Source organism: Parasteatoda tepidariorum, chromosome 6 (assembly GCF_043381705.1).
Source record: "Parasteatoda tepidariorum isolate YZ-2023 chromosome 6, CAS_Ptep_4.0, whole genome shotgun sequence".
Lineage (NCBI taxonomy): Eukaryota > Metazoa > Arthropoda > Arachnida > Araneae > Theridiidae > Parasteatoda > Parasteatoda tepidariorum.
In genome coordinates this window covers 29,712,425-29,739,080 of record NC_092209.1, presented here as the reverse complement: position 1 = coordinate 29,739,080, position 26,656 = coordinate 29,712,425, and the positions used below count along the sequence as shown (strand labels likewise).

General features: G+C 30.4%; 1 protein-coding gene across 1 annotated transcript; it reads left to right on the top strand.

Moving 5' to 3' along the window:
• Positions 1-468: 468 nt before the first annotated feature.
• On the top strand, positions 469-25,309 carry LOC107448300 (uncharacterized). Its single transcript, XM_016063441.3, has 6 exons — positions 469-610; positions 14,122-14,275; positions 17,337-17,414; positions 18,078-18,145; positions 19,698-19,766; positions 25,069-25,309. The coding sequence occupies exons 2-6, from the start codon at positions 14,158-14,160 to the stop codon at positions 25,075-25,077; spliced, it is 342 nt and encodes a 113-aa protein (XP_015918927.1). The 5' UTR covers positions 469-610; positions 14,122-14,157; the 3' UTR covers positions 25,078-25,309.
• Positions 25,310-26,656: the final 1,347 nt, after the last annotated feature.

Sequence of the window (26,656 nt, the reverse complement as noted above, 5' to 3'; positions counted from 1 at the left end):
AGGTCTTGTGATCTAGAAAGGCGTGATTTGATGGTAATTGCCACTTGCATTCCTTTCTGCAGATTCCACGAAACCCTCCCCTGACCTTCAAGTTTGAAACCATTTGTGAACGGTCCCTAAACCTATTTAATTATTAAAAAAATTAATGCAAACGATAAACGTTTTGAAGATAACATGCAAATAAAAATTATAGTGCATTTTTCATTTCATAAAGTATATAGCAAAAATCTGTATTATGCACAGAATAAGGTTCTTTGAGAAATAGCAATTTAAAAGAAAGTACTTTCATAAAAGTTAAAAAAAAATTATAAATGGATCTGCAAATCACTTATTCAAATCAGCTTTACAAAAGGACACTTCGTCTAATTTACGAACAATTCTCATTCCAAGAAGCAACTCCAGAATAATTACTTTGTCCGAACTTGACCATAACATTGAGTGGACATTATTTTTTCCAGCGAAAGCTCTCTAAGTTGCACGACATTACTAATCGTTACTTTTTGAATAAAAACGCATGCGCTCTTGAGTTTAATTCATCCCCCTCCCCCTGCGTCTCGTATATTAACTTCGTTCTTATTAGAATAGTCACGGAACATGAACATGGAAACAGGTGAGTTTCTTTTCCCTTCTTTCATGAGTAGAGTTCGGTTACGGTTTATCGTCGGACTTTCCGGAAATTAATTTTGTTCTATTTTGATGATGTTGATTGATATGTCAATCATTTATTCGGTGATTCCCCCCATTATTGTGCACCCTAGAGGATATTAAATTTTTAATGATTATATTTGAGCAATATTTTATTTCTATTATGCAGTGAAAATAACAGATAAAATTGTTTAAACTTCTCTGCAAGTTTAAATATCAACTATTGTACCTTAAGCTGTTTAATAGTCTTACATTTGCAATTGTTTTTTTTTCTTCTTCTTTTTCTTTTAAAAGTTGAAATTATCTGTTCGCAATTGGTCAATGTAAGAAGATATTTTATAATTTTAGTATGAAATGCAGCCAACATCTAATATAAATTTTTTTTCTTCCTTTTTGAATGAAAGGGCATTTGTAATAAATGGCTTTCAGTTTCTGTTATAGTGCTATTTTATAAAATCGGAAACGAATTCACAAGTTCGATTTTATTAAAGCTCCATCGTGTATATGTGATTGATGAAGTTAAAAATGCAGTTAAAATTCTTCTGATTATCCTCCAAAAGCACTGTAATTTCTATTAGAAAAATTAGTAAAAATTCTCAAAAACACACAAAAAATTGGTATTTTTGGAATTTGGAAATCAATGGCAAATTTGATAAGAAAATGTAAGATAACGACTCAAATATTGTGCTGTTGTTAATGTTTATTCACAAATACGGAGTACAATAAATGCAATGATGCTGTTACTTTTTAACAATACATACATTAATAAATAAAATACATATATAGGGTGTTCCGTAGCACTACCCTTAATACATAATTATTAGGTTTTCAAAAAAAGGAAGTTAAAAAGAGTCTAAATAAACACATTGAAACATTAAATGAAATTGGAAAAGCGCACAAGGCAGTAGAAACCAAATTTGTTTTATATAATAGAAATAAGACATATATAAAATCTTTACAATTAAAATAAGAATGAAAATATAAATGTGTCATCAGGGGACACACGCATTATAGGGTCACAAAGCAGCATTTGAACGAAGGAGATACAAAATCGCTATTAAAATTCTAACAAGCCACTAATGAGTAAAGCGATGCTGAAGCCCCTAAAACGTGCATGATTGTCTAAGGAAGCAAAGAGTTAAAAGAACGACCATCAGAGTCACATCCAAATTTCTAAAGGCATAAAATTGTTTTGGGTGTTTTTCATACCGCTTTTCTCACTAGTGATTGGACAGATTTTCTAAAAATATTGGGTAAAAGTACGTTATAATGAAAATTCATAGCATGAGATAAAATCGTAATTGTGGCGAGCTTTTCGTTGCAAACATATATTTTATACTAAAATAGCATTAAAAATATAATTTTCTTTTCTCTTCTTTTGAACAATGATTTTGATTTAAATTAGATATCCAAAGTATACTACAGGGTGTTTATAAAGTCCCGGACCCATCCTGATGTTTAATAGCTCATAAAATAATAAAGATAGATTAAAATTAATAACATAAATGGTTAGATAGACTCAAAAAGTTTCATGACCCTTGTCAATTAACTTCCATGTGTGCCCCCTTTGTTGCACAGAGAATATCAAGTCGATAGTCAATTTCATGCCAGATAGCGGCAAGCATGTCGGCATCCACAGAGGCTATTGCGGTTGTAATTCTGGCTTTTAGGTCATCAATGTTCGACACGATCCTCCTGTAAACATTGTCCTTTATAAATCCCCAAAGAAAAAAGTCCAGCGGCATTATATCAGGTGATCTGGGTGGCCTAGAAATTGGACCTCCTCGCCCAATCCATCTTTCTGGAAAATGGTCATTCAAAGAACTACGAACGATGATACCCCAATGAGGTAGTACACCATCTTGTTGCAAAAAGACATGCGGCTGAAGCTTTTCTAGTTGTGGAAATACGAAGTTTTCCTACATGTCTAAGTACACGACTGATGAGACCATCTTTTCTGGAAAAAAGAAAGGCCTAATGATTCGGTCGTGCACTAGTCCACACCACACATTGACCATTGGGGAATCCCTTTGTGTCTCACGGTATTCATGGGGGTTTTCAGATCCCCATATGCGCACATTATGGCGATTAACAATGCTAGAAACATGAAAGGATGCTTCGTCGGAGAACATTATGCGCTTCAGAAAATCCTGCCGCTATGCGTGCCGCTACATGGCGTGAAATTGACTATCGACTTGATATTCTCCGTGCGACGATGGGGGCACACGTGGAAGTTCATTGACAAGGGTCATGAAACTTTTTGAGCCTATCCAACCATTTATGTTGTTAATTTTAATCTATCTTTATTATTTTATGAGCCATTAAACATCAAAATGGGCCCGGGACTTTATAAACACCCTGTATTTTTGCCCACTAAGCTAAATTACGTAGCTCTGTACTTTATGAGAGGTCGAAATGCTTACAACAGAAACGTTTGAGCAACATGTTTCTAAACCGTGACTAGTTTTTGCAAGAAGAAAATAAAATGAAGTGCAATTTCTTTTGACATTGATAATAGTGAATACTGATTTTAATAGTAAGTTGTTTCATGAAGTGGCATAAGGGGACAACATGTGATCAATAAACTGCTCAGTGTTTTAAAGTGAACGATAAAAGTAAATAAATAATAAAGTTTAAAAAAAGCAGGGCGTTTTTTTTTCTTGTTAAAAAAAGAGCGATATCTTAGTCGGTGGCTGTCCTGAAATTGCTTATTAAAATAAAGAGGTTAAAATTGTGCGAAGGAAACGATGTTCGAAGATGTGTTCCAATTATAAATCTTTTTCTTACAATATTGCTCACTTAAGCGACAGAATTCTTTGTCTTTAACAGCCGAAAGCAGAATTCGAATCGAACATCCGTTTCTGGGATTTCTGCCTTAGTCATTACATTGAGAGACGACATCCCCTGAGCTACCGAGGGCAGTGAAGAATAATTAAATTTACAGCGATTACGTTTAATCGGTGTAAGAACTGACCTTAATTCTGTGACCCCCCCCCCCCTCTAAAAAAGGTTGTGTTCCGCCTTTATTAAATTTACACACTAAACATATCGTTCTTAAATTCAATGCATATATATATATTCACAATAGGTATTTTTCCCTCTTACGAAACTTTTTAAAAAGACACACAGTAGAGTACGATGCAAGATCCAAGCTAAATCATTATTTTGAAATTTTAGATTAATGCAGCAAATACACGTTTTGAAATTTTTAATTTTCTTTTCTAAGCTTCATTTTTATTTTATAATTTTATGGTTGACCATATCGAAAAGATTAAAACTGCCGCTATATATTAAGCAAAAAAAAAAGTAAATAAATAAATAAATGCGTACATTTCCATAACTCTAATATAATAAATAATTGAATGACAAGAAATTCCATGTCATTACGATTGAAATGTAACTAATCCCTGAGATTCAAGTTAAAAAGAATTACAATAAAGGAAAACATCTTCTTTTTCATTCTTTTTAATAGTTCTCCAAATCAAAATTTTTCTTGTTTGTTTAATTTTGACCCAATTTTAATCAGTTTTTTTTTTCTCCATCAGTTTGTATCGTCAATTTTTTGGTTTATGACTGTATTTTTAGTTTATTCAATTTTATCTTAATTTTAATCAATTTTTTTTCGTTAGTTTGTGTTATTACTGTTTTAGTTTATGATTCTATTTTTAGTTTATTTAATTTTGGATCATTTTATTTTTCATTTGTCAGTATAGTCGCTTTTTAGTTTACGATTTACGGCACTATTTTTTAGTATTTAAATTTCTTTCACTAATAGCTTGTGTGCCTCTAACTCTCAGTAAAGTTTTAAACTATATTTCCTATCTTTCCGAAAAGAATTGTTAGGACTTTAAATTAAACAAATTAATTAGCCTAAATATTTTTTAAAAAATCATTAAACCTCTTAAAAATCACCAGTTTGGCGAGACTTTGCTGCTTTGATGAAAATCCTAAAAATTAATAAATAACACTACAGAACTTTTTTTTTTCTGTTGCAGGAGATTTTTTTATAGATCTTACATGCTTTCGTACCGTTGGTTTTAAATTTACAATCAGTATATCACTCCAAGCTACAGTTAATATTTTTTTCAGTCTATTTTTTCGTCGAAATATGCAAGTTTCAAATCTTTACATCTAACGGAAGGTAACATAATTGCTGCGACAAACTTCTAGGAGAGTAAGAGCACATCATCAGGATTAAAATTGCATAGGAACCTTTGCCTTAAGATGTCGTCATACACCGCTAGGGAAGCTTCCTTATTACAAACTGGTGAATGGCGAAACTAGTGAGAACTGCTAAGTGCCTGGGTGACATTCCTACGCATGAATAAAAAAATGCTCGTTGATAAGACACGTCTCCGAACATGTAGAACAAATGGCAAGATAATTATGGCAATTAATTTTGGTAAGGCAAGTACCATCTGGCGAAATTATTTTTCAAACAAACGCGTGCACCAAGGTGGACTGCGTTCTCTTAAAGCTTCGCACCCACTTGTCTGCGGAAAGACGTGACGTTCTTTCTGGGTATAAACAGAAAATGAAGGTATGAACCGGTTCAGTCGGGAAGGGGGGGGACACAGGCGTAAAACACATTGCTGATTGTTTCTGCACTGATAGTGGGGGGCTTGGTTTGCTAAAGAGTGGCTACTCAAAGAAACTCTTCCTTCAAACGTGCCTGAGGTAGGATGCAAGTCCATGTGGGAACGGCAGCACGAAGTAATAATGTTTCTTCCTGTGCTTCTGAACTGTCTATAATAGAGAAACGCGCCTCTAGCAGCGTACGACGTCAAATATGTGTTTCTATTCAATTATAATGCTGATAACCCTAACTTCTCTAGAAGCTTGTCGCAATATTTAGGCAAACCACCTTGAAATATAACGTTTTTTTAAAAAAAAAAAAAAAAACGTGTACATTTCGACAAAAAATGTCATTTAAAAAAAATCTGTACTTTTAACAGCAAAACTAATTTCTGATTTTAAATCTCCACACCCGAATTAGGCAAGATGAAATATTTGTATAAATGTAACAACAACAAAAAATTGTTACACCGTGTATTTCTCAATTTTCGCATATTTTTTATAAATTTAAACACTACGGCGCTGTAGTATAACTTCTCAAATATTAAAAAAATTAAATCATATGCACTTTGCAATTTTTACAAAACTGTCTCTTTTCTCATGTTCTCATTTTTCTCAATTTTCATTATTAGTCAAGAGGGCGCTTTCTAAAAATGGCCAGCGAGAATTAACTGTTACGAACTTAGAACAGTTACAAAAATAGCCGGGATAGCCTGATTTCTAGGACGTTGGGCAATTGACCAAGAGGTCGTGATTTCGATCCTCGCTGGCCAAAGATTCCCCGAGTAGTAAAATGGTGACTGCTGCACGTTAAATCTGTTAAATCACAAAGACCGCCATGTTCCCATAACAAATCAATGCTTCTGGGGGTACCGAACTGAAGATTGGTCATTCAGGTTAAAATTACGATCTATCAACCGGATGTAGGACTATAAACGGACTGTGACGTATGTATGGCAGAAGTTGTATTCTTGGCCAAAGATGGTGCCACTGAAAAACAATAAACGCACCCCTTGCTTTAAATTCGCTTGTTTCACCAAGCAGGCTAGTTGGTATTCGGCAATTGTCTATGGATGGCAAGTGACATGAAGTGACTATGGAGGCAACAACAACGAAAACAGCATCTTTCAATGAATGAAGAGATAGAAAATATTCCTTAAGAAAAATGCAAAAACATTAAAACAAAATGGAATTTATTTTTTTAAAAAAAAGTATAAACCCGAGTTAATGAATTAGTTTCTAAAATGGAAACTGCGCTTTTAAGCAAGCCAAATTTTAACTCTGTATATAGTTAGTTGTAATTGTGTGGTCAGCAAATCCCCCCGAATTGTATTTTTTTTATTACAAGTTTAACAATAATTCTCAAACTGATTTGCAAGTGTCAAATTTTTTTATTCCTTCACACTCTCTGTACAATTTTCCTTATACTTCCATATTTTGAACTGTACAATTTTCATTATAATACTTCCATATTTTGAACTGTACAATTTTCATTATACTTCCAGATTTTGAATTTTCCAAGTTTTATAGTTTTTGAGCAACGAAACAAAATTTAACGTAAAACTGAACACCCAAAAAAGCAGCGGATTTTTTAATATAGAGAAAATATACATTGGTAGACAAGGGAATAAAAAAAAAATCTTTTAAAATTAATTATTTTTATTTTATTTCATTTTTTTTTGTTTATTTATTTGTTCTTCTTATGAAACATAATAAATACGTTCAGCGAGAGTCAGTGTTGTTGCTTTAAAAAAATGAAAATGTAATAAATAAAAATATAAAATGAAAATAATGAAAATAAATAAATAATATAAATATATAATAAATATAAATATATAATGAAAGTAAATAAAACAGACAAAAAGAAGAGTAGGAAAGTATTATTTTTCTACTTCATTTTATAATTATTACTGTATGAAATAAATACCTTTCTTTCCTTACCGTTAGTACACATTTAAAAAGCGATTCTTCAACAAACCTTATTTAAGAGTTCCTTACAGGCAGAGAAGTGATTTTTCCACTGTAATCTACGAAGAATTTATAAAGTAATTTTTCCTCATTAAGTAACTAATTAATATTTTGTAATGTTTTATTTTATTTTATTCATCGAAATACATTCTACTGTGCATTCAAATAATCATTTTTAAAGCTTCAAATTTAAATAGCTTTGAAAAATATTAAAAAATACTTAAACTTTCAAATTTATCGTTTTGCAACAATGTTCAAAGCTATTTTGATAATTTCTGTCAAAATTAATGTAACAATAGCTTTGAAAGTGATTTTAAAATATCTGCAACTTTCAAATGCAAAATTCGCTAGCAAGCTCAAAACTATTTTAATTTTATCAACAATAATTTGGTAACTTTTAAAAAAGTACTAGCTACTTTCAAATTTATAGTTCAAAAACAAAGTTAGAAGTAATTTTAATAATTTTTGTCAAACTTATCAATATGTCAATTGTTTTAAAAAGTGTTTTAAAAATAGTTGCAACTTTCAAATGCAAAATTTGTTAGCAAGCTCAGAACTATTTTAGTAATTTTATAAACATTATTCTTAAATTTGGAAACTTTCTAAAAAATATTTTCTACTTTCAAATTTATAGTTCGGAAACAAAATTAGAAGTAATTTTAATAATTTTTGTCAAACTTATCAATATGTCAATTGTCAAACTTATCAATAGAGTAGCAATAGCTTTGAAAGTGTTTTAAAAATATTTGCAACTTTCAAATGCAAAATTTGTAAGCAAGCTCAGAACTATTTTAATAATTTTATAAACATTATTCTTAAATTTGGTAACTTTTTAAAAAATACTAGCTACTTTCAAATTTATAGTTCGAAAACAAAGTTAGAAGTAATTTTAATATTTTTTGTCAAACTTATCAATATGTCAATTGTCAAACTTATCAATAATGTAGCAATAGCTTTGAAAGTGTTTTAAAAATATTTGCAACTTTCAAATGCAAAATTTGTAAGCAAGCTCAGAACTATTTTAATAATTTTATAAACATTATTCTTAAATTTGGTAACTTTTTAAAAAATACTTGCTATTTTCAAATTTATAGTTCGGAAACAAAGTTTAAAGTTATTTTAATAATTTTTGTCAAACTTATCATAATAGCTTGGAAAATGCTTTAAAGATACAGCTTCCAAATATTAAATTTGATAAGTAAGTTCAAATCAGAAATAGTTTTGTCAAAATTATTACATTATTTTAATAATTTTGTTATTTCAATAATTTTTGTCAAACTTATCATAATAGCTTGGAAAATGCTTCAAAGATGCAGCTTCCAAATATTAAATTTGATAAGTAAGTTCAAATCAGTAATAGTTTTGTCAAAATTATTAAATTATTTTAATAATTTTGTTATTTTAATAATTTTTGTCGAACTTATCATAATAGCTTGGAAAATGCTTTAAAGATACAGCTTCCAAATATTAAATTTGATCAGTAAGTTCAAATCAGTAATAGAATTTTTGTCAAACTTATCATAATAGCTTGGAAAATGCTTCGAAGATACAGCTTCCAAATATTAAATTTGATAAGTAAGTTCAAAGCAGTAATAGTTTCGTCAAAATTATTAAAATAGCTTTAAAAAATTTTTTAAAAATATTTCTAATTTTCAAATTTAAAATGCAGTAAATTGGTTCAATAGCGAGTTATATTTTATTAGCGTCTTATATTTTAATTCATAAATAAAAAAAATATTCCAAAATATTAGTAACTTAGTAAAGAAGGATATTTCGTACATAGAATTCTTCGTAAATTTACATGGAGGAAAAAGGATCACCAACTATCATCTAACTAAAGAACAACGCAACGTAAAATGTACATTAGGATCTATACTTAAGTCAATTTCAGAGACAAATTGCTCTATTCTAAAAAAAAAAATTCTTTTCATTCGGCTTCATTATATATTGCTTATTATATCTATCAATTTCAAAATATATTTATATATGATTCAAAAAAAGAATCACGGTGTTTGTTTATGTTATTGCCATGGAAACGAATAGACTGTTGAAGTTAGTCGACTGAAGGAACGAGAAATCGATACAGTTTTTATTCGTCAATAAAACTTGTTGCGATCGAAGCAATCACTTGTCTCTTTTTAGTGCCATCTTTTTTCATAAGGTTATTTATATGTACGCAGGAAACAATTATCAGCCGACAGTCTTTTTATAGTTTTGAATACAGTAAGCAAACCATTATCCGCGGAATTGATTGAGTTAGGCGACTGTTCTGGACTGTCACAAAAATGTCAACTGAATTTGTTTTAGCGTGTTAAAGACAAGTTATCATTAATTTTAACAACATTTTGTCAATTAAAGTAAAAGAAAAAAAAAACTTTCGCATATTCGATTAAATTATCTTCATACAGAATCTAGACAGAAAGTCTAGGAACAGAACATATCTAGGGACAGAACATAACGCGGCCAAAAACTTTATCGAACAAAATATCTTGGAACAGATTATCACTCTGATAGAAATCAAAATATCGACGAACAACGCATCATTCGGATGGAATTTTTTCCTAACAAAATATCTTGGAACAGATTATCACTCTGATAGAAATCAAAATATCGACGAACAAAGCATCATTCGGATGAAATTTTTCCCTAACAAAATATTATGGAACAGAATATCACTCTGGTGCCCGCCGTTTATTAAAATCACATTCGTTTTATGCTCTTTTGATTTTATTAAGCGGCTGATTTTATTAAGAGGCGATTCAACATTTGAAAAAAAAACACATTTTTACGATATATTCTAAATGCACACACTTTAAAAGCTGAAATAGTGACCACATTAATGCTTTATTTTAACTAATTTAACTATTTTAATAAAGTAAAACCCTACATAAGATTAAATTTACAAAAGTTTTGCAAAAAACCGATCAATGGTTGCTTGAGGTGCAGTATTTAAAGTTAACTTTTCAACATCATTTGAGAGTTTATAGAAGTTTTTATAGTTTTCGATATTCCTCCTCTTTGTTCTAAAGCTTGCCGCAATACATTAAGTGCTTTTCTGACTTCCATTGAAGATGGCACTGATGAGTTTATTTCATCTTCTAAGTCTGATTCCTCCATTTCTTGATGGGAAATAACTTTGCAATTTTTGATGTCTGTAATAATTTCAGAATCAGATTTTTCTCCTGATGTTTGCAGGTTATTGTCAATAGCTACGTAACATGAAAAATTCTCGTCCATTTCATTTTCTTCCTAGCTGATCATTTCTTCGAAACAATTATGAGCCCCATCTCCATTGAAGCTTCACGTTGACTACATTTAGGAAGCTTATCATAGTTTTGCAACACTTCGAATTTATCTTTAAGACTCAAATCCTTCCTTTTCGGCATGCTGATAAAATTTAACACCAAACGAACTTAAAAATGATATGTGCTCTAACTATAATTTACTCAAACGGCTTAAATAATATGGAACATGTGCACAGACAGTTTTTGGAAATCTATTCATGTTCTCTGTTAAGATAGATAACAAAAGAAACTTCTCTCCCTTCTATGGTTCATTCAATAAAAAGTAAGATAAGAATTCGACCCCCTGTTGAGTGAGATAGGTTTCTCCAAACTTCATTCAAGTCAAGAAATTGACATCGATAAATTGATTTCTATGAACTCGCTGCTTACCACCCACATTTTTCTCTCTCACTCTTACACTATGTAACTCTACACTATGTATATCGCAGGAAAGTGCTAACCACACCTGTTTCACAGGTTTGTGAGTAACTGTTGCTTCTTCTAAAAAAATCTTTAAACTTTGAAAAAATAAAATTTTATAAATAAGAGCAAAAAAAGCTGAAATATTGCACTTTTGATTTTATTATGCAGTCAAAATTTTGATCTTAAGAGGCGACGGCATTGATTTTATTAAAGGATGTTTTTAACATGTATTAATATTGTAACGATTCGGTTCTTGCCGATTTGATTTTATAAAGCGGCTGATTTTATTATCCGGTGATTTTATTAGCGGCGGGCACTGTATCTATATGAACAAAACATCATTCGAATGGAATTTTTCCCTAACAAAATATTATGGGACAAAACATCACTCTGATAGAAATCAAAATATCGGTCAACAAAGCATTATCCGGATGGACTTTTCACAGACAAAATATTATGGGACAGAACATCACGAGAACAGAATCTTTCCCGGACAAAATATCATTGGCAACAACACTCAGACAAAATCTTATCCGGGCAAAATATCTTGTCACATGAACAGAAAATTTCTCGAATTAAATATCTTGGAGCAGATTTTCACGCAGACGGAACCTTAACCGGTCAAAATATCACGCGAGCAGAATTTCCCACCGCCTAAACATAGTTGGACAGAATATCACGCGTAGAAAAATTTTCCATACAAAATATTATAGGACAGAACATAACGCGAAAGAATCTTTTCCGCACAAAATTTTTTTCGAGACAAAATATCGCTGAGCAGAATTTCGTACTAGCAAAAAAAAAAAAAAAAAAANGACGTACTAGAAAAAAAAAAAAAAAAAAAATTCACGGGATTGAATTTCACGTGGAAATAAAATTTCAATAAAAGGGATTCGTGCAATTTTATTGGACAGAACATCACTCAGACAGAATCTGTTCCGGATAAAATATCTTGTGACGGAGTGTCACGTGGACAGAATCTTAGCGAGACAAAATATTTTTGAACGGAACATCACGCAGGCAAAAACTTTTTCAGGCAAAATATCGTGGGGCAGAACATTACGCCGGAAACTAATTTTTCCAAACAAAATAAATACCGTAAGACTGAATTCAATCGAACATAAAATTATCCCGGGATTGAGTCTCAAGTAGAAATAAATTTTGTAATACAAGGAACTTCATGCAAATAAAAATTTCCAACAGTAAAATCTGCTGTAGAAGGAATATTAGCCAAGTTTTTAAGTACCATTAACCGTGAGATTTTGTATTTTTTTATGTATTCAAACTTTTGAGGAATTTTCATCATTCAGTCTGAAGTTATTGTTTAAATTATAAGGAGCAAATTTGAGCAATCTTATAAAAAATATTATTAAAATTGGTAAGGAAAAAAGTGAATTGTAGCTAAAATTATATTGTTCTGGACTATTTTACTGTATATTTTATTGATTTTTTGAATAAAATTTTTTTTAATCTAAAAAAATCAATTGTTTTTAATTAAAAGCTCTCATTGAACATTTTGTAGAAAATTTGAAAATCGATACATGCACCAATGAGGCATAAATGCAATTCAGAACATAAACATGTTAAATGTCTTCTAAGGATTATTTTCCTATCAAGTTTAGTTATTTATTGAGTCAATGAACATTTTTTACTGAAAATTTTATAGCCTAAAACAACACATTACGAAGGGTTCAAGGAATAATTATCGAGTTCTATTTTTCTTGCAAGTTAAAAATCGATTATTAAAATCAGTCAATTGTAGAAGATAATTATGCTGCGAATTCGCTTACAGCAGATTGATCACGCAATGGCAAAAGTTTTACATCATTGCAGTGAGTGTAGAATAATGCAGAGAGATATCGGAATGTTACAACCCTGAAGTCCATCAGCGAACACAATGAGAATGTCGACTTATTTTTTTTAAAAAAAATTCTGTTAAATTAGCTTTAGCTTTGGACACTTTCAAATAGCACAAATATTAGATAATTTTCTTGCATCTCTTAAAATAATCGCTATTAAGAAAAGAATTAGTTGAGAATGGGGTGAAAAAATTTATAAAAATTAATTGGCTAATTCATTCTAAACATTTTTTTATGAATTTTTTCAATAATCTTTTTTTTTTAAATTTAATTTTGAAATTGAGTGTAAATTGATTTCACCACCAAAATTTGTTTCCGAAAAGTAGCCACTACATTTGGAAAGTAATCTGTTATTAGTACATTAAAAAGAAAATATTGTAGTTAACTATAATTGCAATAAAATAGTGGCGTTTGTGGTAAAGTACAAGAAATTGTAGTTTTTCCGACCACTGGCCAGGTATAGTGCGACTTTGAGGAGAACTACTTCAAACTAAAAGTCTGTGGTTGTCTGTTGCTATGGTAACAAGCGAGAGCACATCTCTAATGGGGGTGAAATGGAGGAAAGATGGTGTCCATTGGTTTACTTACGTCCTAACTCTATTGGTTTACCCTCGCCCAAAACTCACTCCACAACCCTATTCAAAGTGACTTTTCCTCGTTACCATAGTAACCGCCACGACGCAAGAAGAATGTCTGGAGGAGTTCTCCTGAAAGCCACACTATATACGACTAGTTCAACGGTTTGCATGCAGTTGGACCAGGTTTACGCCAGGTTCAAACACATTGCATGCAGAAGTGAAAAAATGCCAGGGACAACCTCCTCGATTACTCGCTTCTTCTGAAGAATGCAATCACAAGTGGGATTTTTTTTTTCTTTAGATGAAAGTGTATATATAAATATAGTATTCTAAATCTAAAATTAAAATTATTTTTGATGTAAATGTAAGCACAAAATGATTTATGGTAAAAATGTATTATTTCCATAATATATTATTTTTCTTAAATACAGAAAATATTTACATTTAAATGACCTAAAAATGGGGAGCAAAGACTGGTGAGCGATTGCAAAAGATATACTTAAACAAGACTAATGAGAAAAAAGTGGTCGTAGCGATCCAAATTAAACTGCGTCAGTAGTTTCGGGGGTTTCGAATGATAGCGAGCAAGAGTGGAGCTCCCGAGTACAAGAAAATCAAGTTCGATAATTTGAAATTCGATGATAGCTGCTGAAAGAGTACCAAATTGGTTAATACGAAGAAAATGTCAGTTACCTAATTTTTTTAATATGTATCTTTGCTCTTTATTACTTGTTTATCTTTGTTTGTTCATCTTTCTACTGTTTGTCTATTTGTTTGTTTATTTTTCAGATATGACTCAGATAAAATAAGAGGTTAAAAAAAAATATGGGATGTGGGGCCGCAAAAAGCACAGCTGATGTGGCTGCACCAGGAGAGGAACCCATTTCATGCAGTGTCACACAAATCAAGGATTTGGCGCCTCTAGAAGTATCTGATACAGGAGGTAGACATTTTTGATTAGTGAAACATTTAACATTCGAACTGTAATATTTTCCTAGTTTTTGCTACTCTGGAATTGTCATAAATCACAAGGTGTCCCGAAGTGATAGCTTTTATTAGGGAGATTTGGCACTTCTGCGTAGCATCTCGTTCGTTCACGTAAAGTGCGCAAAATAAAAAACAGGCCACCCTGAATAACTTTTGATCTAATGATCGGATCTTTACGTTCTAGGACTCAATCTTTAAGATAGGAAGAGGCGACCTCAAATATGCTAATTATACAGTTTCGAAAAAGTCGTGTTTTTAAAGCTAATTTCTCAGGAAATATTTAACCGATTTTGCTCAAATTTTGTTTTTTGCCCTTTGAAATTACATTCTTTAAAATGATACAAAACATTGTAGACCTTGGAATTTAAAAGTTTTCCGACTATTGTTAAATGAAATAGTAAAAAATAATAAATATTTTCTAGAAGTTATATTCTGCATGGAATTATCTTTGTATAAACGCATGTTACAATTGTGTGCAAAAGTTTTTCTATTCGCTTAAGAAATTCTCGAGGTATCGTGAATCACGCAAAAAGTAAGGGGTTCAAACTTTGGATCGCTCCCTTGACCGAATCCCACTTTGAACATAAGTGGAATTTATCTCTTTATTCTAGGTGTCTTGAGTTATTAGGGTGACATTGACCCAGCTGTATGTTGAAAACCAATGTGCCAAGGTGATTATTAGAAAATTTCGGTACATTAGGCACTACGAGTCTTATTCTCTTTTTTTTTAAAGAAAAATAGAATGACGATATTTGTTTTCTCGAAGAAGTGACAATAGTTATTTTGTCACTTTGACGAAATTTTCGTTCGAAGCATAATATCAAGAAACAGTTTCGTCAAATACGAAGAAATTTTCGTGAAATTTAAGTATCCATATTTTACAGTGTGTGAACCTTGGAAAAATATTTTTCTATCAGTGAAATTAACTCTTATTCAAAGTATCTAAAATGAAAATCTAAAAAATAAAGAAAATGATAATAATAATTTGCAGTATGTAGTATTATATAAAATATCATACGAAACGTAGTACAATATAGAAAGTGTGTAACTCAACAGCATGTTGATTTTTGTACAATATTTATAACTATGAACCTTATATAAGGATAGTAAAGCATTTTATGTCAATACATGAAATGGTAGTGATGAAAATATTAATTAGTGCTGTGAATTCCGAAAAAAAAAATTCGTGTCCAATGTAGACTCCCTCTTAACTGGCATTCGTTTAACTGAAAGAAGAAGAAAAAACTATTAATCGACAGTTTTAAGTAAAAATAATAACAATAAACGAACAAATAAATAAAAATAACAAATCCAACTTTTCCTCAAAATGGATGTTGTACGGAAAAAAAAAAAAAAAACTAGGTTTTATTATTGGAAAAGCTGGCGAATCAAGCATGTAAGTCAGCTTATTCTTTCGTGGATGACTCTCATTGTGTGCCATCTCTTCACTTGCTTTGCTTATTAATTGTTGAAATTATTTCTTAATTTCACCACTATTTGCCATGCTTTTTTTAAAGCATTATTTTGATTGATTACACTTGTTCATACCAATTCAACCGTTTCTTTTTTTACTTAAGTCTTCCTTTTTGATTTCACCCTTTGGCAAAATGGGTCTTGGTTTGAATTTGATGTCGTCCTCACACTTTTCAACTAGAATAATCAAGAGTAATAATAAACAGTGCGCATGCGTCGTCATTGCATGCGTTGCTATGGCGACAGCTTCTGTTTGATAATTTTTTTAGAATTCTTTTTTTTTTTCACTTTTAATTTTGTTATGCATTAAGTTGGTGAGTTTTACTATTATTGTTTTCATAAAAAATACATTGTTGTAAATTCGATTTTTTTTTTTTATAATTTGTGCGTTTTCCTTCTTTTTAAAATTCATATATTATTGTTATTAATTATTGTACCAAACATTGAGTTAGAATCAATGTCTTACAACTCCAGAAGGAGTGCTATGTTCTTGAATAAATATCAGTGATAGTTTTTCATTTCACTGATTTAACTGGATTTCGTTTGACAGATCAATGCATGTTAAAATGGAGTCTACTTTAATATTTTGCATGTTAGTGTGGAGTAGGATCAAGTAGTTCTGGAGTTTATTTCTGAAACAAAAATGGCGTAAGGAATCATAATTTCGGTATTCCTAAAATCACAACTTCAAATAAATAAATAAAAGTCTAAAAAATTGTTTATGCTTTTGTAATTGTTGGTAGACATGTCGTCGGTGAACCTTTTATTCTGAGCATAACAGAAAATTCATGTTTAAGGAAACGGACATGGAATTTGATTCCATCTTTCAAACTTAGGAAAATTTTTCATTTTTAAAAGAATGAACTAATGGATCAAAATAAATTCGCAATGTGATGTCATCCATTTAACTAAATCACTTAGTATATTTTTTAAAACTAGTCTTTTTTAACAAGATATTAAAAGTCTACAGTTAGTTTTACAAGGTTGTCATGGGTTCTAAAAATTTATATTAGAGGTATTAAATTAACATTGTACGAATTTATATTTTTGTTTGAGACCACTTTACCGTTTAGAGTTCTGAATACGAAGGGGTGTCTGAAAAGTTACGTGGGTAATATATTCAGCCATCCAAAACCAGAAGTCTGAGAATTTGCTCCTTAGTTCTAACGTTTCTGTTGGTACCGTCACTATTAATTGTTGATCTCATATTTTTTTTTTTTTTCAATTTACTTTTGAAAAGGATTTTAAAACATTATATATTAAGAACAGCGATTGAGGTGCATCTCGTATATGAGCATACAAAAAAAAAATTTTTAAGTGTTTGATTCAATTTTCTGCACTTTCATAAAAATTAATAAGCAACGCAAAGGAAAAAATTTTTTGTTTAAATATACAGCTTTTCACATCTTTCCTTCTTTTGCAATGCATGGAGGTTATCCACGAATCTTTTGATCCTACTTCACAACTCAACTCAACTAGGCTGAGACTGCATAATTTTTGTGCAAATCCCGATCCTTATGTTGTTGTCTTTTTTATATTCCAAGCTCATCCACCAGAAAAGGAACGACGCAAACCTATAAAACAACTATTAACATTACCAGGACTGATACCAGAGCCTCCTGGTGAGTTAGAAATGAAATATCAATTTTAAATAATTAAGCCGAGTGTGTGAAAATCAAAATGATGCCTTCTGTTTTAATATTTGTAAACTTACAGTAGCATTCACGAACAAGTTTTAGTACCCTAGAAAATGCAATAGCATTTTGCGTTTAACCCTGTATCGCCCTAAAAATTGCTTTTTAAGTCAAAAAATGATTTACTCCTCCATGAAGTTTTTGCTTTTTTCCTCTAATGTTTTAAGTTTTTTATGAGATAAAAATTAAAAATAATTAAAATATTTTAAAAAATCCTGCGTGTTGCATTTTTTAAAATATTGTAAATTAATAAATATCAAAAACTACTGTTTTATAACTGCAGAATATACATAATATTTAAATGCTTTATTTGTTAACAGATTGATAACAGTTTTTTAAATAACAGTTTTAATAGATAAATACTGGTAATTTTTCTTTTTCTTATATAATAAAATTTGTGCTTATCCAAATTATCTATGAAAATAGTGCATTCTCAAAATTTCTTCATTTTTCTAACAAAATCAAAATGCAAATTCTAAAATATGCTTTCTTACACAATTATTCTTTTTAATTAAAAATAATTATTTTAAAAACTTTTCTTGTCAAAGTAGAACACTTTTTTTAAGAGTTTCTCCTTGGCTTGCATTTCAGGTGCTGAAGTTGATGAGATGAGAAAAAGAGAGAGCCTTATTAAAATGCATCCTCCTAAAAGACCACAGGTACGTTTATTCTACAACTGTGCAAATCAAATGCACTTATTAAAAGTAAATTTTAACGAAATTAAAGTCGTACTTTGCTTCAAGAAAAATTGAAAAGAGAAATCGGAACTTTTTTTATAACATAAAACACATAAATAAGCCGAAAGTGCAAACAGCAACAATTAGTTTTTCACTAATCTATGTATGTAGAATGTTTAACTTTACTTTATGACCGACTTTGAACAGTCAACACATGTTTGGGTTGGCTATCAATGTTCAATTATATAATAGCCTTGTAAGTTTGAACTCAAGTCAGAACTAACTAGCCTTCGTGTTGGATTTTTGTTTTGCTGGAGCTAACCCTCATTTACGTTATATGGAGATGAAAACCTCCATGTTGATACGAGGCTTTCCAATTCACTCCTGCTGCTTTTCTGATTACATCAAATCACTTTGTAAGGGGTCGTTTAACATCACGTGACCTTTCAAATCACAGGTGCTGCTTATCTAATTGCATCAGATCACCTTGTTTGTGGTCGTTTCATGCCACGAGGCCTTCCAATTTACACGTCCTGCTCTTCTAATTACACCAAGCCTCTTTGTTTGTGGTCATTTGATGCCACGAGGCCTTTCAATTCGCACGGGCTGCTTTTCTAATTGTATCAGATCACCTTGTTTGTGGTCGCTTGATGCAAGGAGGTCTTCCAATTCATACGTGCTGCTTTTTTAATTACATCAGACCATTTTGCTTGTGGTCGTTTGATGCCACGAGGCCTTTCAATTCGCACGGGCTGCTTTTCTAATTGTATCAGATCACCTTGTTTGTGGTCGTTTGATGCAAAGAGGTCTTCCAATTCATACGCGCTGCCTTTCTAATTACATCAGATCACCTTGTTTGTGGTCGTTTGATGCAAAGAAGTCTTCCAATTCATACTGCGCTGCTTTTCTTATTACATTAGACATCTTATTTGTGGCCGTTTGATACTATGGGCCTTCCAATTCACCTGTGCTGTTTTTCTAATTGTATGAAACCTACTTGTCTGAAGTCGTTTGACGCCAAGAGGCCTTCCAATTCTCACCTGATGCTTTTCCAATTGCATCAGATCACCTTGCGTGTGGTCGTTTGATGTTACAAGGACACGTCTAAATGTGCTGCAATTCCAAGGATTGGGGAATTAGGAAACTTTAAACGCCTAGATATCCCGATGAGGTTTACAATTTGTTGAAACTTATCCATATTTCCCACTTAAGGTCATTTTTCGTATAGTTTTTTCTAGAAAAATTCCATCGGACATAGCACTCTCGAATCAGCTTACACTGTTTTTTTTCCTCTTAAAAAAACCCCTCTGAATATGGAGGGGAAAAAATTGAGTCGTTTTTTAATGTAATGCCTAAGCGTCATTACTCTTCTTCGGTGAAATCTTTTTCTCCATAAAAATATAATTTGCTCTTATTTTTTTATTAATTTATAAAATGCAAGTTATTTAACTCAATTTGAAACAAAATGCAAATTTTAAGCACAATTTTTTTTATTCAAGTAATCTTTATTAAACTATTTCCAATTTCTTTACAGAGACTGGAAGCGGATTTAGGAATTCTTAAAGCTAAGTCATCTGAGCCTGAAATACAAGAAACAATTCCTGTAAGTTTAGAAACCTTATTTAATTTATTTTTGCAAATACACAATTTATTTTTAAATTCCCTTATGATCTCAGACTAACTACAGTCGGTATAGCATAGTATCTATACCCATATAAAACCAGAAAAACTCGTATTAACAGACATCACCACACAAAAATCCCCTGGTATAAAACTACGACTCTGAAAACGAAATAAAAGAAAAGGCCTAGTAGAGTTCAGAAACTAAGGTAAGCAAACATCCACAAATCTTGAGAACAGTCCACGAATTGCATTGATTGTCCTCAAAAACTTTCAAACTCTTTAAAGGCTGAAAATGTTCTCAAATTTTAACACGTGGTCTAAAATGTTCTCAAATTTTTCCGAAAACATATTTTTTTTTATGTGCAGTAAAATATAACACAAAAAAAATCAGAAATATGCCATGTTTTTTTTTATTTTTAGATAGTTTAGTCTTACTGCGAATACAAACGAAAAAGCAAAAAAACACCTTGTTAAAATTAGCAGATAAAAACGAAATACTCGTCTTAAAAATAGTTTAAACAAAAATAAATTTTTTTTTATTTAACACAATATTATAAAATATTGCAAAACTGTTTAGTAATGAAATCAAGTTTGATGAAGATGGTTCTGTACCTGACATTAGTTATCAATTAAAAAAATAATCTTCGTTGCACATGTAAGTTAATATTTTCCAGAAATACGTGGTGGCCTCAAATCGTAAAATTTTTCCGAGGACCTTCCGCTGATTTGTTCTCAAATCATGGTTTATTAATCCGGTCACCTTATCAAAAACAGTACTAGTAAGTACAGTAGTACTTAAGAATTATCTACATTCAAACTGCAGGATCCTTCTAAAATGTTACGTTAGGAAATTAAAATCGGTAACATGAATCAAAGAAAAGATATCCTTAACAATTGTTACTTATTCGCAAAAAGTCTTTAAAAAAAATCTTTATTTTGAAAGAATTATTTGAATTTACTGATTTAGTTTTTGCATTTAATGTCTGTAAAACCTGTTTCACTGCGTATGTTGTTATGCGGCCGTGAAAGCAACTTCAACCCTATTGGAATCAAGGTTGCGAAGTGAAGAAAAGGAAAAATTTGCTCGATTTCAACTCGGTTCAATTACAAGTTAGATTCCGTAGATTAAAAGAGGGGATGATTTTTAACTCATGAAAATTATTTAGTCAAATAATTATGTAAACAAAACTATTTCTCTAACGAATATTAGGGCGATTATTTAAATTATTACTTAACCCTTTGATGCAGATGGGCACTGTTGTCTCTTATGTATTTTTTCTGACTCTATAATTAAAAGTAAAAATATATTTTTGGCACTTTTTAATAATAAAAAACAGTTTCATAGTTAATAAAAAATATCTGCTGGGTTATTGGAATTATTTTTGTACTAAAATATAAAATCTTGATTTTATAAATTTAATGATGAGTAACTGTTTCTCTTAGATCTAAATAAGTGTAAATAAGTATATTTAAAAAAGTTTGGAAGTGAGCCGTGTTTGGAAGATTTTACCTTTAATGCAAACGCAGAAAAAAATTGGTGTTTCGTACAGTATTTCATAACCGTAAATGATTAAAATGCTACCTGTAATATTTTTCACTTATTTTGACCAAAAATTATTACAAAATAGTGAAAAAATTTTAATAAAAATTCTGGGTCACAGGGTAACCACACACAATTAATCACATTTGAACATTTTCGAGCTTACGTTTAACCAAACTATTAAAAAAAAATATTAAACTTATTGATAATTTTAAATTAATGAATTATAAATAAAATGTCTTTTCATTTATTAATTTCAAAACCAAATTTATTTAGCTAAGTCACTAAGTTAGTTAATTTTAAAAAAAATATAGGTGAATGAATTTAATGTATTATAGGTGAATGAATTTTATAATAAATTCCTAGTTCATGAATATTCACAAAACAATTTTTGTCTCACGACATTTATATATATGAGCGTGTATGTGAGATATCCTTATAATGGCTTTAAAATTTATTACTTCAACCGCCATGTTATAATACAAATTTAAATTAAGTGCTTTTAACATTAATCATGCATAAAAATTATCAATACATAATTTGAGATTAGCCATAACTTAATAATATTAATACTTTGCTGGGATTCAGAAATTTTAATTGAGTATAAGTCGAGATCTCAGAAAGTCGGAAGGGGGAGTCGAACATTTCAACTACCAACTCCTCAGTTCTGATTGGAAAATAGCTTAAAAAATAAAAGAGAATTATGTTATTAGAGCTAGTTCATTTTGGAATATTTTTTATTACGGAAACAAGTGTGGAATAATAATAATAAAGCATTTGAAACATAGTAAAATTGAGAAGAGTTTCTAGAAATACAATTTTTAAAAAAAACTCTTTCTCTAAATCTTTCCTAGAAATACAGTGAACACTTGATTGATCGGTTTGCCTTATTTTGCCACGATTGCCTTAAAATTAGAGCAATCTTGGAGTGCAAGGGATAGAGCTTTCTCCTTTCAATGCAGGTGACCGGGTTCGAATCCCAGCGATGGCTGGTCGATGCGAAATCCACAACCGGCTCGCACCGACCACAGTGCTGACGTAAAATATCCTTAATGGTTGACAGATCATGAGTTATAGTCCCCTTGCCGTCAGGCTAACAGTGGGAGGTTTTCGTGATTTTACTATCCGTAAATGTGGGTTAGTTCCATCAAAACGTCCTCCACGAAGGCATATTTCCCTCAAAATTACAAGGCTGCGGAGTTGAACATTGATAGTGTATGTACGTGATTAACACTAGATTGCCCAAGGAAGTCATTTTGACTGCTTTTTAATTTCAATTAGAAAAACAATGATGACACAATTTCTTAGAATTTTGTGACTTTTATAATTATTTTTATTGGTGATATTTACTAATAATTTGTTATGTAACTCAAAATAATATCAAAAATATTAAAAATTAATTTTAAACAAATTTCTTTATACATTAGTTATTCTTTCACAATGCAGTCATTTTGACTGCTTTTGGGCAATATAGGTATTTTAGTCTTTCTAGTGTTAATAGTGTATGTATGATAGCAATGTATGAAAGAACTGTTTTGCCCTTCGATTATGAATTAGTATATAAAGATGAAAATAAATTGAGAAAAAATTGAAGTAAAATTTTATTTCACTTTCGTTTTAAAATTTAAACTTTGTTAACACTTAATCATTCGAAGCGAACATTATTACATTCTAGTAACAAAGAAAACCCAATTTTAAAGAAATATTTCATAGGTGAATGGCAATACGTCGGATTTCGTTGATTCCTATTAAGTAAGCTTATTCCTCTGACTCTGAATAATAAAAGTGTAACAAAGGAAAGACACTTTGTTACCATGGTGATCGGTCACTAACTTTTCGGGGAAAGCAAAAAAAAAGGAGCTCTTTTTTAGCATAAAATGTTCTACTTTTCTCAAAAGGGTGTGTAAATTTTCTTTTAACATTCATTCACCTGCTCAGATTAATTTCTAGCAAAATCAATTTATGTCACGTGGAATTCGGGTCAAGTACAAGGAATAAATCAGTGTTCTTTCTTCTTGTTTCATACAAATTCTTTTTATTTTATTTTCATGTTTTATAAAGTGAGACTTATTTCGTTACATACATCTTTCGATTTTCTTACCTCGGGTACAGGTATGCCGTCATAGTTTAGCGCAGGATAACCAATTTCAGCTCTTGCTTCATTAAACTATAGTCAATGCAATTTCATTTAATTTTTTTTTCCTCTTTTTATTTTGTTTAATTTAGAATTATAACTAGCGCTGTGAAAAATTTAGAATTTTCCTTTTTTGTTTATTTTTATTCTCAATTTTTTTTTAAATTTTATATTCTTAGAATTAAAAATAGGTGTACTAGAATTTCCCGTTTCGATATATATATATNGAGCCATTACATTATGACCCATTGTTATAGATGGAGGGTGGTCATAATGTAATGGCTCTTCGGTGCATATATATTCGCATAAATTGTCACCTATCCAATCTAAACAATACGGGATGCTCCGTAGACTACTCTCTATAAATTTTTTTAGAATTTTTGAAAAGAATTGAAGTTTAATAAAGTATACACTTTACAGAATTCCCAAATTACTATTGAAAAATCAGAAAATGCAAAATTAAAAATATAAAATCCAGTTTATTTGCCGGATAAAACTTTGAAGTTCTTCCATTAATCACCTTTCAACTCCCCCTTTGTTTCTTCCGGCAATAAAACAAGTTTTAATGTTTTCATTCACGTTTTTATTCAGTAGTAATTCGTTAGATTTTAAAAGCATTTCGGTTTTTTCCTCGCTTAAAAATTAATTATCGACTCCAAGTTCGACAATGATTCTAAAAATATATATATATAAAGGGTGCTCATAACAGAACACCTTGCAACTGCTTAAACACTTACAAATTTGAACCGTTTAAAACTGAGTTTTCAGGTCTACGTGCAACCAGTTGAAATAATCTTTTCGTCATTAATGCAGAAACTTATAAGTTACCACTGAAGCTCAAAAGTTGTTAATATGCACATCACCTATCTAAACTGTAGAGTATCTAGGAAAATCCGTTAAAGAGCAGAATCAAGAGTTTTCCATAATTTCCCTAGGAAACGTGTTCAGTAATGGTTTTAGTATCAAAGTTCATTCGCATTCTATTGTTTCTCCATTCCATTAGCTAATTTGTTGATTGTTTGATTATATTTATTGACATTATTCTTTAGATATTAAAAAATAATTTTTTTCTTCTTAATTGTAATAATATTTTAAATCGTTTGATTATTTGTATCATAGTTTTCCAAGAGAATGATTCTCTCAACCAATGAATTGATTGCAGAAACTTTATTTTTTAGATAGCAAAAAATAAATAAATGGAGAGTAAATTTAAGCATACAGAAACATTGCTGTTGGTTAAGTAATTTTAGTCGGTAATGTGCAGATTAGTTAGGTTGTTTACAGATTATATAGGTGGTTTACAGATTATAAAGGAGGTTTAAGAAATGAAACACTTTTTTTGCACTTCAACGGATCACCTCAGTTAATCTGCATATTAGCTAGATAATCTGCTGAATAACTGATATCCACCCTTTAGTGGTAATATATATACAGAATGTTCTCAAAACACCTTCATTAAAGTGAAGTTTTTAAATAAACAATAACCATTACGTCAAATATTGGCAAAAGTTTATGTATAAGTATTAAGGGAGGTGTTTGGAGAACGCACTGTAAATTGTATCAAAAACTTCATGTATTAATAAACGTATATAATTTTTACAATTTTAGGAAGAATAACTTGCATTGGCCAATGGAATTCAGATTTTATTTAGGTTCTTCCTGGTGCCTGGTAACCCGCAGTTGAAAAGACAATGATATATAAACGAAGATGATTTTGTGGAGTTCTTTGTTCTTGGGTGTATCTGCGAATTATTTTATTGTTAATACTTTTTTTGTAAAAAAAATATGTGTATACTTAATTTATTCCTAATCATTTGCAGAGAAATAAACACTCACTGTCATATTGTCATGATTTACCATTCTTTCATATTATTAGGACTTGACTTATTCTTCATGTAAGGTAAATCAGATTTCATTTTCTTAGCGAGGGTAGCTGGTTCGAAACTCGGGCGTAATTCTGAAGGTATTTTTGTGCTGTCCTTCTCCTTGTCTACTATTTTTTTTCTCTATTTAACAAAGGCATATATGCCGTAATTATGTAATTCAGCACAGAAGCCTGCATGTATGTGTGCAATAAATAAATAAATATTAAGAAAGAACCTAACGAAAGGAGGGATTAGTGATTTGCTTACTTTTGCTGACAAATGAGAGGAGGGGTATGAGGGTGCTTACATAAAACATTAAAATCACGTTATTTTTAAAATGTTTGTTTAAAATTCGATAAATAAATTATACTTGGAAAATTTCAAATTTGAAATCAAAGTTAAGTTATGGGAAAGGAAATGTAGAAAAAAACATTTATTTAGAGGTTTATTTTAAAGGTCAAGAGTTTCACTAACAGAAGGAAAACACGGAAGATTCCTAAAGAATATATTCTGCTCAAAAATTTATGAAATTAATAAATTATGAATTTAATTTAAATTTGTTTTATTTATTTATATTTTTGCTGAGTCATATCGTTTATTTGAATCAAATTCTACATTAAAATTTTTTTTAGATTTCTGTAATCAAGACATAGTAAAAATAATGGAGAAAGGAAGGTTGTTGTGACTTTCTTCGGAGAGGTTTGCGATTTGTTTACTTTAGCAGACAAAATTATAAAAAACATGCATTCCTAATATTTGAATGACCCCTTAGAGGGCATTTATGAATCACGTAATCGAATTGGGGATTTTTGATAAACGGTTGAGTACAATCACAGAGGGGTGGGGCATATCCTTTTTAAAATCACATGTACTATTTCACACTAATTATTTTATTAAAATTATGTGTAAGGGAGATGGCATAAAAAATCTAACAGTGGCTCGAAAAGAGATTATGTAAATTTTTATTTATAACAGCTTTTTACACATCTTGCGCTACGGGTATCCTCAGGGTTGTTGATTTAATCAATAAACTTTTTTAACAAAAAAATTTACTTATTTGATTTAAACACTTGATTTATTCGACATATTTGATTTTTTTTTTTTTTAAAAAAACTTAAAACAGACTATTTTTAAATAAATCATGATCTTTTCAATTGTTATGATTTTTCAAATATATAAAATTTATGTAACATATTAATAATTTTTATTTCTTTTTAAAAAAGACATAACTAAATAAAAATTACTAAACACAAATTATAAATGTTTACAGACTAAAGATAAAGAATCGTGTATATATACTTGTAATACATATCAGAAATTATGTTAATGGC